A 21,681-nucleotide genomic window follows, 5' to 3' on the forward strand; every position below is an offset into this window, starting at 1 on the left:
TTGCACAAAGTCTTATCTCCCAAATTATACTGTAAGAGCTCACTGAAGACAGGGCAGGCAATAACATTTTGCAACATTTGCTAGAATACTGTAGCTCTTCAACAAATAGAATTAAATGGAAAGGACTTAAGTTTTGAAATTTGCCAGTGTGTGAAAACGCAGGCTATTCAGAGCTCCCACTGTAAGCACAAGCACAAACAAGGCAGTCTTTGTAATCTCCTCTTAAACTGGCCAACACTCTCGTGGCCAAAGCAGAAAATCTTCTTGATACCTGCAAATAACCTTCTGACTGAAGAGAAACTACTTTTGGTATTGAGGTGGGTTCCATACATTATAAAGACAGGTAGGCGGAGAACAAACTTTCTCAAACAATTCTTCAAGTTGAATTTCAACATGGAATCTTATTGAGTCTGCCGATGGCATTTTGAAAAGAATTTCATTAAATGTTGCTAACATGTCATAAGCTCCCTTAAATGGAAGGGTAATGGCTCATAACATTTGTAAGCTTTTTAATTTCATGGAATATGAGCAGCATAATCAGGACCTATTAAAGTCAATCAACTGTGCCAAGTGGGGCTACCTACCTTTGCTTTTGTTTCTATTTTTCCTTGTGGGTACACCCCGTGAACCAGGAGGCAATACCCCCAGTATCGTTCTTTAAGGCTAACATTGGTGTGTAATATTCTAAACAACCTCTGATGAAACCATCACAGCAGCATCTGTAAGGATGGGTTGGGCAGACAGCTCTCAGGAAATGGCTTTTGGCTTCTGGGAAAGAGAGATTTCCCTTTCCATTTGCTTCAGCTCAGAGAGTGCAATTTTGGTAAGATTCAAAGTCAGTCATCTGACCCACGTAAGTGGAATTAATAAATGGAGATGAATATAAGGAACCTTATTTATATTTTCAATGACAATGGTACCCAAACTATTAATCTTTCAAGACCTACCTCCAGGTTTTCTTCTACCATGAAGTATTAATTATAATAGTGCCTATTTATAGGGCCTAAGTGCCAGGCAGTGCTATAAGCACTCTGTTTTCTCATTTAATTTTCAAAACAACTGTATGATACTATAGTTACTCCATATTGTGGAGAGAGAAAGTAAAGCTTGAGACATCAAATATTATGGCCCATGTTACAACAAAGTGAGTAGCAGAGCCAAGCTTCGAACTTCAATTTACTCTGACTCTAAATCACATGTACTTTGCTTCTATGTTTTACTGTCCTCGCAAAGACTTTCCATGGGAATGGAGATATTCAGAGAGAATATTTCCACCTAGAGACTAGAGGGGAGCTGGTAAGGTGATAATCCAGAATGGCTGAAGGCTATAGAAACGGATAGTGAGAACTCATCTACCAAAGTCAAAGAAGAATGTATACATCAAAGTTGAAGAAGCAGAACTGAGTCTAATGAACCAGCTCAGGGCAAGGCCACAAGAGAAGGATGATTTAGATGTGAGGAGAGTCCAGAGCAATTCAGAAATTGAGTAGAGGCTGAGCTGGGGGAGGCAGGGTGAGCTAAGAATGAACACACAGAAAGGTTAGTTACACCAAGACTGTGAACACATGGGAAAGGCAGAGTTCCACTTTTGTGCACTGCCGGTGTAGTGTGGGGCATACCAGGTGGCTTGATGTAGGCAGGTAGGACCAGACAATTTCATCACGTACACCTTCACTGTAAAAAAAAAAACCAGAATGATGGACAGGTAGATGGTGTCCAAACACAGTGTTTGCATTTAATTACCAATTATACAAAAGATCAGGAAAACATTCATTTATTCTCTAGGTGGCCATTAATGACCACAGGACCAAGAAAATATAGAAATTAAAAGTGTACATTCTTTTACTGACTGCCATGCACACCCACTATATCTGACAGAGATGAAAGATAAGTGTTCATCTTAAAAGAAGAAGAAAATTTTTTTTTAAATATTTTTCATTTATTTATAGGAGAGAGAGAGAGAGACAGCGTGAGCAGGGGAGGGTCAGAGAGAGAGAGAGGGAGATACAGACTCTGAAATAGGCTCCAGGCTCTGAGCTGGCAGTCAGCACAGAGCCCGACGTGGGGCTCAAACCCACGAACTGCGAGATCATGACCTAAGCGAAAGTTGGACGCTTAACCGACTAAGCCACCCAGGCGCCCCAGGAAGAAGAAAATTTTATCCAAAAACACTTACTATGGGGGTGCCTGGGTGGCTCAGTTGGTTAAGTGCCCAACTTTGGCTCAGGTCATGATCCCACAGTGTGTGGGTTCGAGCCCAACATGGGGCTTTGTGCTGACAGTGAAGAGCCTGGTTAGGATTCTCTGTCTCCTCCCCTCCGCTGCCCCCATCTCCTACATGCATGAGTGCATGCATGCTCTCTCTCAAAAATTAACAAACATTACAGGGGGAAAAATCCTCAAAAACACTGCAATGTAGTACAGTGTACTTGTACTATAAGTATGCCAGTTAGGGTTGATAAGAACTGAAGAAACAGTTTGAGGAATAAAAGTGGTAGTGGGATCTTGTACATGTTACATTTGAAGAACTTGTAAGAGGAGTTGAATTTATAATGAAGAAAACGGAATCCTATCTCAAAAGGGGTTCCCAGAGGTAATTAAACCCTAGTGTCCTGAGACAGATCCATTATCTCTATCAACCTATGATGCTATTGGCTATTTGACAAAATGGAAGAATTGATAACACAGTCACTCATATTTTCTTAACTTGGAGTTAAGAAAAGCCAGATCTTTGGAAACTTGAAATATCTAGAGATCTTTATAACTTCATATTTATTTCATTTTAATGGGCTCAGAATAAGGAACCAGTAACTTGTAGTCTAAGGTTCTGGACAAAATCAGAGCTATAGAACTCAAGATATTGGGAACATCATGGCATTTTTCCAGAGTCAGACCTAATCAGCACATGGATCCTTGGTGATTTCTAAACAGATACTGTAATAACATTCTAACAGAAGGGATGGCCAGGGAAACATAATGGTGTAGTGAGAGACTAGTGCTTTGGGGAAAATGACGGCTTTCGAAGGAAGCTGTGACTATGTGAGGCAAGCCTGTGGAATAGAGGCCATCTTAAGGGGACTAAGGAATGGCCAGACAAACGGCAGTTGGTAGCAAAAGGAAAGAAGGCACTCTCCTTTTCATGCAACTGGCAAGGTTCCTATATGTTTATATGGGTTGGGGGGAGAGGAGGTAAGGTAAACAGCACAGGCTTATATCTAAGTACAATTTGCCATTCAAGGTAATACGCATCCCAGTTGAGAATATGGGTGGTTGCAACAACATGGGTTGGAAGGTCAGGGGTGTGTTCTCCTTTATTTGTATTTGCTCATTTCTAAAGAGAGGGTCCAGATGATAGGTTCCTTCTAAGGTAGTACTATAAGGAATAAATGAGATAATTTTACGTTAGAACTGTGGCCATTAGCTATTACAATATGAGGGCCTAAACACATTATTTAGATTCAAATTTACACATTTATGAGCAATTACTATGGGCAGAAATCTCTGCTAGGTGATTTTGTATCTATTAGTTCGCTTAATCTCCAGAACAGCAAATCTTTTAATATGTATTAAAGTTACAGATATTCAATATTAAAAGAACACAGCGAATCGTTGCAGATTTTCAGCAACTCTAACCACTCTCAAATTCCTGGTAGCAATTTGTTAGTCCCTCAAGAGAAGATTCCAGGCATCTGTAGAGTCTTTTATTCCTCTACTTAGCCTAGCCTCAGTGGTTTTCCTGGCCTTGAGTTTATTGTGTAAGGTTGTGGACATGACGCCAGGGATACTATATTTTGTGGATGGTATCAGGACTTTTCAAGGGTGATTTTTCAGTAGATGCACTTTTTGCCATATGAGTCAACTTTAAAAATCAAAACCAGGTAACGTGACCATATACATAATCAACATTGCTGGATCCCACACCACGATGGGCCCTGGGACCAGCTGAGGTCGTAGCAACCCCGACAGAAACAGCTCCCACTACTTCACCCACAGAGAGTGGGTTCTTGTCTTGCATAAGCCAGCTGGTGCTGACCACCTTTATATACTAACGCTGATGTAATGTCAAATTCGGGTTTCTTTTCATTCAACTTCTTCCTGTATCTCCCTAACCAGAGTGCTGCTGAGATATGATGAAAGAAACATTCTGTGATGCAGTGAACTCTTTGTGGCAACAGTCAAAAGCATGAGGAGGATTCCATGGCTCAGGAAACTCACAGGGGAAGGCAAGAAAAACATGATTAAGGATGCTAAGAAATTAATGAAAAACCTGGATGACAACAGAAGTGAGAAACAAACATTGCAACTATATATCCATCCAATGATATGAGTAGTCATAAATTTCTCAACTATTAATGAGGGTGCTACTTAAGGATAATTCATCTTTCCATAAAAGTCCTCTCATATTTCTTAACATAACTGTTGGAGCCTTAACAGAGTGCTAAAACCAATCTACACAGTTTGAAATTGGAAAACTGCAATTATCGGGCCATCTGTACTTATCTATTACTGTAGAGATGCCACGTTTCATTTTCAGGACTCTGATGTTACAAAATGAAAGCTGTGGCTCACCAGGTAGAGAGAAATCTACCTTCCTGCACAAAGCAAGGGGAAAAAAACAGAGTAGTCCCCTTGTTTCATTTTTTTCAACATGATGCTCTTTTTTATTTTTTAAATCAGTCTCCTTCTTCCTCTTCCTCTCTGTCTAAAATGCAACAAGTACATCTGCAAAATATTTATTAGTCTTAAAAGCCTCATTTACTTTGTGGACCATTTGGTATTTGCCTAGAGGCAAAATCACTGCTGATAATAAAAGAATCAGTCATGGAAATGGAACATCATGCACTCATAATTTAGGCAACTGCCATTTAAAACATCACTGGTAATAATTTACAGAGCACTGCATCATCGAGGCTATCCTCAGCTGCTGACGGGGACCACAAAGTCAAAATAAGAGGAAGGGGCTGCTTGTATTGTCATATGGCAAAGAGGCATTTTTTTTCAGCTGCAGAAATTATACCTCCTGAAAAATTATCACCATTTATGACAATGGAACAATTTTTTTTAAAAAAGTAAGACTAACAGTGCAACACACCCACGGCAATTATAAAGTGCTGGGTACGACAAAAGTTGTCAGGAGAAGAGTAGGTTTTGATTGAAGCAATTTTTTTAAAGTGATATTTTTGCCAACCTTTTAGGAGTGAAAAACAATAAAATTTTACGAATGTATTAACACATCCTTCTTCCTTAAAGTTAGCTCCTCTCTCCATCATACTCCCCAAATACTGAGCAGATATCATTGGCTGAAGAGATGCCACCTCGCTCAAGTAGGACTCTTCCTACCATGAAAGGAACATAAACCAAACCACAGTCGACTCTGGTGTGCACTCTTCCCTCTTAAATGTTATTTACAAGCTAAGCACGAAGCAGCCCTGCACCGAACAGTCATTATTGGCAGCTGGGATGTTTGTGAAACCAGGAGTGAGATGATGCTGCTAGGCCACAGTGACGATGTAGAGAAGCTCAAAGATTTGAAAGGCTGGAAGGGCTAATTTTATTCTCTTAAACTTCCCTGTCTGTAACACACAGCGCCACTCTTGGAACTTGCATTAGCCTGTGAATGGCATGAATCAAGACTTAGAGCAGGGCCACACTGCAGTGTATGGGAAGAGGGGCTCTTAGTACCTTTCATACCACTTTTACCTCTTCCAACCAGTCGGCCCACTTGCCAGTGGCCTCATGTCTCACAGCCGTTCACATCCTCTTCTATATAATAGACTATGTGGTGTGTGCCTGGTTCAGGCAATCAATCTATAAGGTCGGATAGAAGAGATCTTGTCTTTGTCTCTCTACCTGAAATGAGAAGCTTTTAGAGAATCTTTGAGCCAGAAGTATCCTAAGAGAACATTCATTCATTTATTTAAGCACACGCATATCCACACAATCACACAATCTGCTTTATTTCCTGTGACATGTTTAGAAACAGGGATACGGTGATGAACAAAGCAAAACAGAAACTATTATACTGAAATTTTATATAGCACTCTCCACCACGGCACTATTCTATAAGCAGCGAGATTTACATAATTACGTGAAAGAAACAAATGCTTATGATCCTGCAAAACGCTTATGAGGTAGTGCTATTCCTATGCCCATTTTATAAATGAGGAAAGTGAAGCATAGAAAAGTCAAGGAATTTGCTCAAGAGTGAAGATTTTATTTCAGGAAGGTGGTATTCCAGAGGCTGCTATTAAATATCCCTTAGTAAGTGTCTTTCAATGTCTCTGCCATCATGGAAATTATAAAGTAATAGTGGAAGCAAAGAGGTAAGTATATAAATAAATAAATAAACACATAAAATTATATGATATAAATGTATAAAAATATAATTATATAATAGAATACATATAATATAGAGATAGGAATAGGTATACCTGTGTGATTCATATGATACTACAATGAGGAAAACAAAGCTAGTCGATAAGGCATATATCCTGATGGAGTGATCAAGGAAGGTGTCCATGAGAAAGTGTCCTTTGAGTGGAGACCTAGATGAAACAAGGCCAGGTTTTTGTCCAGTCTGGTAATTCTCAGACTGTGGTGTGTGGAACCCTCCTGGCACGTAGGTATCGTGTGGCTGGAGACAAGGACACTGGGTAAGAAAACAGGCTGCAGAGCTCCAGCTGTGGTACAAACATAGCAGCTGAACTTCCAACTTTTCTGGACTTTAGGGTATCAGATAAATTTGGCTTAAAAAAAGATTCCATGACTTAAAAAATTATAGAAAACCACTGATCATGTCCAACCTCTTCAGCTCACAGATAAAGAAGTGAGGGCTCAATGCTGAACAGCAGGACAGTAAGGACAACATTCAGATTCCTTCACTTGGAATCCAGTGTACTTTCTAGAACACTGAACTCCCAGCCTTAACTCCCTTTCCTATCCAGGACATTGTATAATCTCTGGATGGTAAACACTGAAGGTTTCATCCAACAGGCTCTGTCTCTCTCTTTCGAAACTCCATAATCAAACTCCAGGCTTAGCAAGAAGAAGTACACAGGTGCTCTGGTTTGCCTCATGTATTTTATTACATTGTCTCTATCTCTGCCTTCTATTCGAATTTATATTTTTCCTGATGGTAATCCAATATAGCTGTTGTCACTATATTACTGTAAACAGTTATGAGCTACCTCAAATCCTTGTGGAAGTTTGCATGCATGTGCGGAGAAGAACTATTTGCAGTAGGGCGTTGGCGTGAATACATTTCTGAGTTGCTGAATAAATGAGATTTGCATGGTGGACCTGTGGGCATCACAAAAGGCAGTAAGAAAGAATTTGGGGCAGCCTCCCTGACCAACGGCCCTCAAATCATACAATCAGATGTTCTTAGCCTCATGTGAAGTTTGGAACTACTTCTACTAAAACTGGTCATTATAGTTCCAAGGGAAATCTGACCAAAACCCTCAATACCTCTTGTATTTCCAGCATGACCTTCATTTGAAAAGTACACACAGTCAATTGCTCCCAAATTAAAGGAAGAACATGAACCTTATCAGCCCATTTTAATTCTATAGCATCCAAAAGCCTCCAAGTATCTATCTCTGCTTCCCAGGATAAACAAACAAACCAACCATAGTATTAAGCGTCGATCTATTCAAGACTGTTTGTCTGCTTTAAAAAAACTGAGTAAGCAGCTGGTTCACACTATTGTCCACAACAAATTACAACACACAAAAGGAGGGATACATTTCAGGAACAGCAATCAGCTTCCCAGTGCAGATGGGCTTATAGATGACCCTTCCATCTTTTAATAATCTCCATAATTTATGTGTGAACAAAGAAATTCAAAGATGCCTTATGCACCCCCTCTGACTTAGTACAAATCACTTTTATTTACTCGGGCAATACTTCATGGTCCAGTTAACTTCTTAATTAAAGACAGCAAGATGCTCATGTTCCATGCAAGTGGCATGGAAAATACCATTTTATGTGCAATATGTTCAGCTGGGAGTTGAAGCTGTTTTGCTTGCTGAGGAGAAGCCAAGACAGCCTTCATTTGGTTTCTCAACTAACCAGAGACACGGCTCTTCTCATCGCAACTAAATTGTAATGGAGCCTCTTCAGACAAAGCTTGTACTTGTCTGCCATCCCACACGCTGCCTCCCCCCCGCCCCCCTTTATTTACCCCATGTAGAGAATGCTAAATCCAAATTTTCAACTTTCTTTTCCCAATCTGCCTCCTCCCTGGTAATGCTCTGTAGCGGTCAGAGAATAGGGACAGAAAGAAGGCGTGCTCTAGGAGACTCAGGGAAGGGGTGAGTGGCTGCCGCAGGCCAGAGCCTAAGCTTCCAGAAACTCTGATGCTGCTCTCCATTGCTGCTATGCTTGCATATGATTTCAAAACCGACAGGAGCCAGACTGCTAGGAAAAACTGGAGTGCAAAAGAGAAACAAACCAAAAAAAGGAAGCAACAGTGAGTCATGAATGACTAAGGATCTTAAGAAGCCAACCTAATTTCTTTTTTTTTTTTTTTTTTAATATTTTTATTTATTTCTAGGAGAGAGAGAGAGAGAGACAGCGTGAGCAGGGGACGGCCAGAGAGAGAGGGAGACACAGAATCTGAAACAGGCTCCAGGCTCTGAGCTGGCAGCCAGCACAGAGCCCGACGCAGGGCCCGAACCCACCAACCGCGAGATCATGACCTAAGTGAAAGTCGGACGCCTAACCGACCAAGCCACCCAGGCGCACCAAAGCCAACCTAATTTCTGAACTCTGCATGGCAAGGTTCATACATTCTCTATTCCATACACTGGGGGCTGCACCCTCAAGGGGCTTCAGAGACCTATTATATAAATAAATGACTTAAGCAGTTTGGGTATGAGACAATAGTGCCTGGTGGAAGATACAGGAAGTCACAGAATAAATGCCCATCTGAAGAAGGCAGCTTCTGCTCAGCTTCAGCCCTTAGAAATATCAAATCACTCTACCAGATTTTGTGTTTTTTTTTTAAATAAGAATCACAAAATGTAGATTTTTTAAAAAATGTGAAGTCTTCAAATATTTAAATACTAGAAAATTCATATTAAGAGAAAAAAATACTGTGTGAGGCAAGTAAACTAGATCTGTGGACTGGATTCAGGGTGCAACTTCTGTCATAAGTTTTCATACCAACAGCTCACTTAAGAGTTCACAAAGTGGGTCACTGAAGTTACTTCATTTAACCCTCACAGTAGATTTCTGAAAAAGAGAATCATCCAGTGATTAGATCAGCCATAATTAAGCCTGGCTTATTCATTATCCACTGCTGCTTCCAGTTTCTTTCTTCCTTCCTTCCTCCTTCCTTCCCTTCATTTCTTTCTTTTAGAGCTTTTAAATTCCCTCAGGAACTTAACTTACCTTCTAGGAAGTTATTCCCCGTGAGAGGAAAATGGTCACACTCCACTCAACTTTTTGTACTGAACAGCATCATGAGAAAATAATTTACCATAAAAACAGTGTGTTGATACAGAAGAAGACTGTAATTCTGGATTTTTATTCTGACTTTGGCTTGGTAGAACTTGGGTGCATCCTACCTCCTTTCTGAGCCTTTGGGACCCCATCCATTAAACGCAGTGATGGTCTGACTTCACAGGGGCTTTCAACTTCCAGCCTAGATAGATCTTGGGAACTCCAGCTGGTGGAATAACTCTTAATTCACATCATACTAAAATCAGAATGGAATTTAAAAAACTCATCTTTCCATAAAACAAAGAGATGGCAGATTAAAATGTAAAAGTCCACAGTGACAATGACCAGCTCAGACATTCAAGGCGAATGCAGTATTTTCTCAATTTTCATGCATATAGACAAAGTTAGATACCCTGAAAGTCCATTTTATTTTTTCAATTTTTTAAACGTTTACTATTTATTTATTTTCTTTCATAGTTTATTGTCAAGTTGGTTTCCATATAACACCCAGTGCTCATCCCCACAAGTGCCCTCCTTCATACCCATCACCCCCCTTCCCCTCTCCCCCCACCATCAACCCTCACTTCGTTCTCAGTATTTAAGAGTCTCTTATGGTTTGCCTCCCTCCCTCTCCTTAACAATTTTTCCCCCTTACCCTTCCCTATGGTCCTCTGTTAAGTTTCTCCTGTTCCACGTATGAGTGAAAACATATGGTATCTGTCCTCTGCCTGTCAAAGTCCATTTTATATGTGGGATTCAGACCTACATATGAACCAACACTTAGCCTGGTTTTTGTATGGCACTGGTGTGTGTGTGTGTTTTAATATTTGAATATTACATTGGGCTCTTTATAGATCATAAAATGAGTGGAAATGTCATTACTGGACCAAAGTGTATAAACATTTTTAAGGTAATTGACATGTGCTATAAAAGTATTTTTTCCAGAAAGATTGGACAAAGAAAATATAAACACTGTACGAGTAATAAAAAAAATGTAAGTAGAAATGAGAAACAAATGAACACTGGAAAAGTATAATTCACTGAATGAAAAAAAATAAAATTAAAAGCTATTTAATAGGAAATGGATTTCCTTGGAGGGCAATGAGTTTGTCATTCAGATGACATTCGAAAAGAGGAGGAAAGACCATCTGGTTCAGAGCAGGTGAAAACATCAGGTGATATGTGGGCCACAGGATGATGCCAATAGTGAAAATTACTGTCATTGTCATGGTCATCACATCGTCACCATCCTCATCAGAAGGGGGTGAGAGCAGAAGTTACCATTTCTCAAAACTCATTTCATGTCAAGTTCTGTATTAAGCACTTTACAAGCATTATCTTACTTGCAACCACCACAATGTAGGCATTAATACCAATTTTACACGCAAGAAAACAAGAATTCGCCAAATTAGGAAAGTTCTCAAAGATCACTCATCTGTCAAATGGTAGCACTTGCTACCATCCAAGTTCAACAACATAGCACATGGGTTTAGCCACAGTGTGATACTGTCTCCTGGTACAGGCAACTTTTAAGAACCCCAATTAGTTGTGTTATCATAATTCCACACACAGGTTTTAGTAGGTGAGGACATCTTAAAAATATGTGAGTTTTTATAGGATGAGGAAATTTAAAAGACATATAAATCTCAAGTCTTATAAAATAATTTTCCAGTTTATTCTCTTCAAGTAAATTAATTTTTTTTATCCTTCCTCCAACTTCTTTTTCTACCTCTCCTCTCCTAAACTTCTAAATTCCATATAGTAATGGGCTGGGACCCCTATACCCACCCCAAGTATAGTTTTAAGTGAGTATAGAAATAAATTCACTTGCAATCTTCCCATTGCTGTAGGCCTGGCACAACATACTTATAATAGTAGCTATCATAGTAGCTCATTTCCCTTCCCTGGTCACTTCATGTGAAGTTATGTAAAAGTACCATGCAGTTGCATCATTACGCAAAGTAAGATGAGCAGTCTCTGCAAAGTAGGGATCTGCACTTCTATCCAGATTGATTCTTTGTGGTTAAAGGTTTCCTTAGTATTCATTCATTCAAACTATCTACTAGTAGTGCTCGCCAAAATCTTGTAGCTGCATTTACCAATTAAAAAGAGGCCTACTAAACTAAACACCCCCCAAAAACAAATAATCCAATGAAGGAATGAGCCAAAGATATGAACATACACATTTCCAAAGACATCCAGATGGCTAAGAGACACATGAAAAGATGCTCAATGTTACTCATTATTAGGGAAATACAAATCAAAATGATAATGAGATACTACCTCACACCAGTCAGAATGGCTAAAATTAACAACTCGGGCGACAATAAATGTTGGTGAGCATGTGGAGAAAGGTGAACACTTTTACACTGTTCGTGGAAATGCAAACTGGTTTAGCCATTCTGGAGAACATATGGAGGTTCCTCAAAAAATTAAAAATAGAACTACCCTACATCCCAGTAACTGCACTGCTAGCTATTTATACAAGGATACAAACATGCTCATTCAAAGGGGCACATCCCTCCCCCCCCCCCCCCCCCCCCCCCCCCCCCCCCCCCGGTAGCCAGCACTATTAGCATACAGCAGCACTATAGACAACAGCCAAAGTAAGGAAAGAGCCCAAATGTCCACTGAATTATGAATGGATGAAGAAGATATGGTGTATACATACATAATGGAATAGTACTTGGTTATCACAAAGAATGAACTCCTGCCATTTCCAACTATGTGGATGGAACTAGAATATATTATGCTAAGCAAAACAAGCAGGGCAGAAAAAGACAAATGCCATATGATTTCACTCCTATCTGGAATTTAAGATACAGATGAACATGGGGGAAGGGAAGGAAACAATAAGATAAAAGCAGAGAGAGAGGCAAACCATAAGAGACTCTTAAATACAGAGAACAAACTAAGGGTTGCTAGAGGGGAGGGAGGTGGGGGGCATGGGCTAAATGGGGGATGGGTACTAAGGCACTTGTTGACATGAGCACTGGGTGTGATGTTTAAGTGATGAATCAGTAGATTCTACTCCTGAAATCATCATTATACTATAGGTAAACTAACATGGATTTAAATAAAATTAAGAAAAAGAGGACTATCAAGCTGAAATGGGGATTTAAACACAGATTTTTTTTGGCATGATATCCCTTAACTTTACAAAATTCTGTGCTAACGCATTCAAGTAGTATTTCTAGAGACAGGCTGGTCTTTGGATGTCATGGTAGAATCGTTAATTTAGTGTGTGTCCTTTTCAATCTATTTTCTGAGTGGCATGATACTTACAGAAGCTGTGCATCCATGTGGCTAATGCTAGCATGTCCTGGGACTTTCCTTTAAGTCCCAGATGGAAGTTTTTGTAGGGATGAACATTTTCTCATTAATTTATCTTCCAAAGTGATTGTTATCACACTAATCAATTTTAGTGATTTCAAAAGGTTGCAACCTTCAATAATGAAATCAAATACAATATTGAACATTATGTGGATTGCTTAACCAATCCCAATTCCTTTCAGATCAATGAAACACAAAACCAGAATGAAGTATTGCTTCATTAGTTATCCTCACTTAGAGGGGTTGAGTAATCCTGTTCAACAGGGCACTGATCTCTTTTCAATGGGAAGCAGAAATAAAGGTAGCTGTGATGTACAGGGAAGTGATACTGCAGATATTTCTGAAAAGAGCTTCCCATAGGTGGTCACAGCAATGGTCAAGTGCATCAGAAAAAAACCAATAAGCTGAAAATTGCCAGAATGGAGAAGGGAAGTTGCTACACATGGGGTCCATGTGGGTACCCTGCAAAATTATGTATGACTTGGCAAGTATGGCAAAGTCTATTGGTTGCATGACCAACAGTCATTCCCCACATTCTTTGCTACCCACATCCCAATTCTGTTCAGCCAGCAATTACCCCTGTGCTTGAAAGAAAGGGAGCCCCACAGATTAAGTCACCAGCTTCTGATATTGTTCTTCTGCCTTCTGGATCCAGCATATCAGTTTTTACTTTTTGTGAAAATCCAAAGAGATACCAATTTTACCTTGGCTGCCATGCTTAGTGTATTATTCTCTAGTCCCTTCTCAGTGCTCTGATGTCATCCAAAAGGGAAATATTCAGGGTCTATGCCCTGAGCCACTTCCATTATCTCTCTCCAGCCAAACCAAGACAAAGCAATTGCAAGCAACACACACACACACACACACACACACACACACACACACACACACACTTCCTTAAGTTGGATATTAAATAAATGGTTGAAAGATCTTGATAAAGTTATGTGGAGGATGTATCCTTAAAATCATTCAGATACACAAATTGTATGATTCCATTTAAGTGAAGTTCTAAGAAATGGAAAGTAATGTGCGGGACAGAAAGCATATTAGTGGTTGGTTGAGGGATTAGAAAGGGGTATGGGAGAAACTCTTAGTGATGATATATTTATTATCTTCATTGTGGTGAAGGCTTCAGGTGTACATGTAAAAACACTTCAACGTACACAATTTAAATAGGTGTGGTTTATTCTATATCAATTATGCCTCAAAAAGCTCTTGAACTATTAAGAATTATTTAGATACAGAAAATTTAGTGTTGATATATTTGGAGGGAAAAAGGGTAAAAAAGAGTATGCAAAGTATGGTTGTAATTAAAAATATACTTGTAGGAAATGCCTAAAAATGTACCCTAAACTGATGTTTTTAAAGAAAATGTTTATTCACTTATTTTTGAGAGAGACAGAAAGCACAAATGAGGGGGGGTGGGGCAGAGTGCAGAGAGAGCGGGAGAGAGAGGGAATCCCAAGCAGGCTCTGCACCTTCGGTGAGGAGCCCGATGGGGGACTTGAACCCAGAAACTGTGAGATCATGACCTGAACTGAAGTCAGGCACTTAACTAATTAAGTCACCCAGGCACCTCAGTATGCAAAACTGTTAAGAGTACTTCCTCCACAAGATAGATTTAAGTGATTATTTTTAATGATTTATTATTCAATATTACAAATATCTACTGAGCATATGTTATGTGCTGGTAGTAGCAACAGGGTTAGGGAATATAGAGGGGAAAATCTGCACGATTTCCTGCTCTTCCAAGTTTATATTCTTAAGCAAGAATGTCAAATGGTGACAGTTACAAGGGGTAAACACACACACACACACACACACACACAGAAACAGGGTGATGTTTTACATATGACATTATACTAAACTAGGAAGGTCTTTCTAAAATGGCAACATGTGAACTGTGACTAGGATGGCCAGAAGGAACCTTCTGTGAAAAACATGTAGGAGAGAATTTTCTAGGCCTTCGCGAGGAATCAGGAGTTTATTCCAGAGGCAATGGCAACTTGTTGGAGAATCCTTTGCAAAGAGGTGGAGAGACTTGACATTTTGAAAAGCCCATTTTGGCTACAATGTAGATGTGAGGCTGAGAGAGAGGGGCAGCACAGAGCGGCAGCTATTTGTGAAGCTGTAGGTGAGGGAGGACAGGATGGTGGTTGGAAACGGCAGGTAGTGTGTGAGGGAGAAGAGTGGATGGATGTGGGCACTGTTTCAGCAAGAGCTCACGTATTCACGGACAGATTTTATTACACATGCATATCAGTGGGTCTTTCTTTTCTTCAGTGAGAAGCTCTTTATTCTGTTGTTAGAAACATAAAAGCTAAAGAGTTTTACTTACTATTTACATTTTGAAAGGAGAATACTTTCTTTTTTTTTTTTTTTTTAATGTTTTATTTATTTCTGAGAGAGGGAGGGAGACAGCGTGAGCAGGGGAGGGTCAAACACAGAATTTGAAACAGCCTCCAGGCTCTGAGCTGGCTGTTAGCACAGAGCCTACTGCAGGGCTCGAACCCACGAACCGTGAGATCATGACCTGAGCTGAAGTCGGACGCTTAACTCACTGAGCCACCCAGGTGCCCCAGGAGAATACTTTCTTAAGAACAGTGAAAGATAGTCAATTCTGACACTTTATTCTCCTTAACTGGTGACGTGAAAGCATGGAATTTCACTGATTTTTCAATATTAAAATAAGACTTTTGAAATTATCATTAATTTTTAAGCTTTCAGTAAATTGTATCTTTGAGTTGGGATCATAGGGCCATTGATTTCCAGATATGCTGGCTGCATGTTTGCAAAAAGTTCAATTCCTGCACATGGGTCTAAGAGATGTACCTGTACCCCTTCCAAGTCTTCTGAAACATACTTCACAATTCCTTCATATGATTCTAATTCTACATCAAGGAAACTTATGTCAGGATATTTCATGTAAAAAATCAATTATTCTACCCATGATCTTAAAATCTGCTCTCTTGAGGATCCTGGGTGGCTCAGTTGGTTGAGCATCTAAATTTGGCTCAGGTCATGATCTCTCAGTTTGTGAATTTGAGCCCCGCATCAGACTCTGTGATGACAGCCCAGAGCTTGGAGCCTGCTTTGGATTCTGTATCTTCCTCTTTCTCTCTGCCTCTTCCCTGCCCATGCTACGTCTTTGTCTCTCAAAAAATAATATAAAACATTAAAAAAATTAAAAAAACTCTGCTCTCTCGTACCACATGTTGCTAAGCCAGACCATTTATATATTTATAGAAATATCACTAATATATGTTAGAAGGCTTGGCAAGCTATAGCTTACAGGCTATTTTTTGGTAGCCCTCAAGTTAAGAACATTGTTTACATTTTTAAAGAGTTGTAAAAAAGAAAAAAATAGAAGTCTAAAATACTTACTATCTGGCTCTTTACAGAAAAACGGTTTGACACCAGGAGAAGGAAGTTATAAGTCAAAACTAGTGAGTTAAAAAGTTTAATCTAGAATGAGAAGATGTGGTGCATGTGTGTGTGTGTCCAAATAGACACACACAATAAAATATTATGCAGCCATCAAAAGAATGAGATCATGCCATTTGCAACAACATAGATGGACTTAGAGGATATTCTGCTTAGTGACGTTAAGTCAGATGAGAAAGACAAATACCATATGATTTCACTCACATGTGAAACCTGAAAAAAACAAATGATTAAACAAACTAACAACAACAACAAAAAAAACCCAAATAAGACCCATAAGTACAGAGAAAAACTCTGTTTGCCAGAAAGCAGGTGAGTTGGGATGGGCAAAATGTGTGAAACGGATTGGGAGATAGAGGTTTCCAGTTACGGAATGAATAAAACACAGGAATGAAAGCCACGGCATAAACAATATTGTCAGTGACATTATAATAATGTTGTATGGTATCAGACAGTAGTTATACTTGTAGTGAACATGGGATAATGTATAAACTTGTTAAATCACTATGTTGTACACCTGAAACTAATAGAACATTGTGTCGACAATACTCAAAAAAGTTTAATACAGATAAGATTAATCTAAAGTACAACTAATAACTCAAAAGATAATTTAACTAACCAACTTCCCAGGCTGGGAGAAATAAATACAGATCGAAGCAATTCTTCTAAGAGTGATTTCTTAGATGCTGAAAATTCACTGTGTCCATTCAGTTCAACACAGAATCATCACTCAACCCTCCTTATTATAACCTTATCTCTGATTCTTTCTAGGATCTAATTTCTTCAAAGATGGTAGATACATTTATAGTACTCTTCATACTTAGTGCTAACCCAGTGTGCTATGAGTTCCAGTTAAACTTATAATCAATGATTGGGTGGCTGATCTGCTTTACTCTTTTTGATAATTTTAACATCATGGCTCCCACTCTTTTACTAGGCACACAGGGACGTAAACTTATTGGCACTTAGGTAGTTGCATCCAGTTTAATAGAATTCTGTAGTTTAGATAGCATTCAGATAAAAGCACCCACTGCATAAAGTCACTGAATTTCATTAATTATGCCCATCAATGCACACTATGCAAATAACACTTTGGGGAACTTTCCCATTATTCCACTCGCAGGTGGACATGAAGCAATCCCAGAAGAGCAAATGCATTAGCAACTCTTTTCAGACAGCAAATTCCACCAACCCCACCAAAAAAAAAAAAAAAAAAAAAAAAAAAAAAAAAAAAAACAAAGACTGAAGAAAAACCTCAAAAACAAAAATTAATTCTGAAAGTACTGGTTAATAAAAGCAAACTGTCTAGAGATCACTTCTATCATGACAAAAGGAATGAGAAAAAAAGCNCACTCGCAGGTGGACATGAAGCAATCCCAGAAGAAAAAATGCATTAGCAACACTTATCAAAAAACAAATAAAAAAAAAAAAAAAAAAAAAATAAAAAAAAAAAAAAAAAAAGAATGAAGAAACAAAGACTGAAGAAAAACCTCAAAAACAAAAATTAATTCTGAAAGTACTGGTTAATAAAAGCAAACTGTCTAGAGATCACTTCTATCATGACAAAAGGAATGAGAAAAAAAGCTTGAGTAGGAGGCTCTGGTTAACTGAAAAGTTTTGGAATTCGATTTCCTGCATTGACGTCCTTGCTCTACTACTTCATAAGTATGTGGCTTTGAACACAGCACCTCCCTAAGGCTCAATTCTTTAATCTGTAAAATTGAGGGAACAATAATTGCCAACCCTGAGGACCAATCTGCGGATTAAATTAGGTAATGGTAAGGCATGCAAGGCAGCAAAGAGCATGGAAGAGCGTAGAATCTAGAGTAATGAAAACCATTTCAGAGCATAGTTGTTGATATATTGAATTGATTCTAACCAACCTTGGCTATCTTGTCCAAATTCTTAAGGAAAAACAAAATTCTAGTTCTTTAGTTCTGTATTTCCAAAGAAAGCATTTAAAGCACTTGGCAATTAAAAAATGATAGCAATATTTTAAGGATTTGTATAGTACTTAGAGCACATCCACATTTATTTTCTTGGCTTATTTGCAGCAGAATTATAGAAAAGTTCATTAACAGAGGTTATTATCCTCTTCTTGGCAGGAACAGAGAAAAGCTCAGAGAGGTCATCATAACCGTTTATGGTACCACAGCAGTGATTACATAAGCTGAGGACTTCAGATGTGAGTATATCTCACTACCTACATTACCATTCCCTCCTGTAATCCTCTATGCTCTGCTGATGGCTGATGATAAACTTCCCCAGACTTAGACTCCAGAAAAACAACCATTCCTTTTTCTTGAGCAGAAACTTACTGGTCGGGACTGGATTTCTTTGGCGTAGAGAGGTTGCAAGAATTCAGAGTCTCCTTCTAGTTTTAGACCTTTGTCTGTGATTCTCAAGTTCCCCATTCCATCCTGAAATAGAAGCACAGAGATAACATAGAAAATGCAATTAGCCAATATTTAAAAAAAAAAAACACAAAAAAACGAGGCTTTCAAAACCTGAAACAAAGTTATTGCCTTTTTTTTTTTTTTTTTAAGAGAGAGTGGAATGAAATGAGGTCCAATAAAATACTAGGAAGTATTATTCAATGCAATTATGCATATTACCCTCTTTGGTCACTTATTCTGAGAAAATTCTATTCCAAGCAATCTGTAATGCCCCCTAGTCATTCGCTAGCACAGATGAAGGAAGTCCTTTTGCTAGGAATTGCAGCAATAATGGAGCCAGGAGGTGAGTAGGAAAGGAGAAAAAGATAATTCCCCAGGTTAAAGTAAAAGGTCCAGTTTCCAAAACTTTATGCAGAAATTGTTAACTGGCAGTCTGATGGTCAAATCCAGTTTTTGGACACGGTATTTTTTGTTCCCAGAATATTTAAGAAGTCAAATTAGTTACTAACACTTTCACCAATATTTTATTATGGAAATATTAAAATATATACAAAAATAGAAAGTATAAATGGTACACATGTACCAGTCATTTGCCTTCAACAATGATCCGTTTACGGCTATTATTATTTACTTTACCCACCACACCCATCTCATTTGGCTAAATATAACCATAATACCATCACTACCACCATCACACCAAAAAATAAATAAATAAAATCATTAATCTCATCTAATGCCCAGTGTCAATGTTTAAATTTGATTCATTTTAATTTTCTCTCCTTAGATTTGCTTATTTGGATCAAGATGCCTGCTATAGTTGGTTGATACATGAAATGCTAGGTCATCTCCTAAAAGTCTCCTAAGTCAGTCAGTTTCATTCACATCCATATCCATACCCATACTTTATTTGATAAACAAACCATATCATTTTGGAATAGCATTGCCTAGAGTTTACATTTTGTTGAGCATTTCCATAATTTCATATACTGTGTTCTTCCGTCCCCTATATTACCTGTATTGGTAGTTAGATCAAGAGGCTTGAGAAGATTCAAGTTCAGGTTTATAGAAGAACACGTTCTAAGAAATAGAATATATTAGTATTCTACTGCTACCAACATAAATAACCATGAACTCAGTGGCTTAACACAACACAGATATATGATCTTACAATTGTGTATATGTCTGACCCAGGACTCAAAGGGTGAAAATCAAGGTACCAGCAAGCCTGTTGCACTCCTCCCTGGAGGCTTTAAGGGAGAATCCAGTTCTTGACTGTTTCTAGGTACTTGACGCTGCCCACATTCCTGGGCTCGTGGCCTCTTTCATCTTCAAAGTCTGTAGTGACTAGACGAATCTGCCTCATATCTAATCACTCTGACAATGAATCTTCCACCTCCCTCTTCCACTTTTAAAGACCCTGGTAATTTCGTTGAGCACACCTAGATAATTCAGGACAATCTCTTTATTTTAAATTCATCTGCTTAGCAACCATAATTCTATCTATAATGTTAATTCTCCTTTGCCATGCAATGTGACATATTCAGGGGTTTGGAGATTGGGACAATCACATCTTTAAGCTGGAGGGCATTTTTCTGTCCACTATGTGCTCTGTCAGGAGGCATACAATGTCTTCTGCTGTGATGTCATCAGCTACTGGTGATCTTTGCCTAGAGGATCTATTAATTCACTAGAGATTTCAAATTGGTGATAAAATAATTCATTGTTTCTTAATTTATTAGCTGGGATATTCCAGCAAGAAAAAGTACATTTCATCAACAGTTACCCTAAATTTTAGTTTACAAAAACCTGAGAGGGGCTTGATTTTTCCTCCTTTATTTATTGGTCCAAAAAATACTGGTCACCGAGAAGCCTCCAGAGATAACTAATTAATGTTTCTTACTTCTTTTTCTAAGTATCATTATGGGTATTTTAATTTGTTTCATTCCAGTGCAGTTTTTATTGCTATTGAAGGTCTAACTGTGCTACCCTTGCTCACTGGGAAACTTTTCAAGTTGGCCTCTAAGTCCTTTTAAGATGACCCAGGACTCTGATGGCCCTTTTGCTTCTGGAATGACAAAATGATCTAGGGCTATTTCCCAGGACATCCTGTCCCAGATCTGGAAACACTATTTCTAGTAAGAAGTCTTGTGACAGCTTTTCATGGTAAGTAGAAGTTAGAGACAACACACTGAGAGCTTTGGGTGCACAGCTAGTGGATCAACCCTTGCTTCTGTGAACAGAGCTATAAAATAAGTTCTCTGTGTGTTTTTTAAACACATGAATTCCCATTAAACTTCGGTTCAAATTTAGGACTTGAATGTTTCCATTTAATCTCATGCTTCTGACAATGTTATCACCTTTCTTCCATACCAAAATCTGTGTTCTGAATAATACCAAAATGATTACTCATTTGATTTAGCCCACAATACATAGAGCCACTACTATATTAACATTACGAGTAAGCAAGACAATTTAAAATTTGTCTTAAAAAAGCTTTAGAGCACATCCTAGTAGGCAGGTACAGTCAAATGACTGGATTTGAAAACCACTTGAAATTATTACATTCTGTAGGGTTAGGTTATGCCACCAACTTGCGATCTAGTCAGGTTTAATTGTTTCCTTCCCCACCACCTCTCAATTTTTCATGACTGTTTTAAGGTTCAATTTTGTGTTATAGTTTTGTGAACTGTTTAGATAGCACTAAAGTCAAATCTATAAAACAGGATTTATTCAAAAAAGTCTGGCATCTTTCCTTGCCTTTCCACCATGTTTCCTCTTTTCCATATAACTGTAGGTGTGTAACTTTATCAGTCAGTGTTCTCCAGGGAAACAGAACTAACAGAATGCGTGCGTGTGTATGTGTGTGTTTGCGCACACACACATACACACACACTCATTAATTTTAAAGAACTGGCTTTAGCAACTATGGAGGCAGAGAAGTTTCAAGACCTGCAGTTAGCAAGCTGGAGACCCATTTTAATAAAGTAGTATGTACACACACACACACATATATATAAACACACACACATACACACACACACACACTTTTTAAAAATTTATTCCT

The 21,681-nt window shown here is 38.6% G+C and overlaps 1 protein-coding gene across 1 annotated transcript in view; it reads right to left on the reverse strand.

Moving 5' to 3' along the window:
• SGCD (sarcoglycan delta) overlaps window positions 1-21,681 on the reverse strand; it is a 378,007-nt gene that overhangs the window by 189,484 nt on the left and 166,842 nt on the right. Inside the window, exon 3 of the mRNA XM_039249450.1 lies at window positions 18,540-18,641. Coding sequence (XP_039105381.1) covers window positions 18,540-18,641 — 102 coding nt within the window. The remainder of the gene's footprint in view (window positions 1-18,539; window positions 18,642-21,681) is intronic.

This window comes from Hyaena hyaena, unplaced genomic scaffold, assembly GCF_003009895.1.
Source record: "Hyaena hyaena isolate Hyena2069 unplaced genomic scaffold, ASM300989v1 scaffold_336, whole genome shotgun sequence".
Classification (NCBI taxonomy): Eukaryota; Metazoa; Chordata; class Mammalia; order Carnivora; family Hyaenidae; genus Hyaena; species Hyaena hyaena.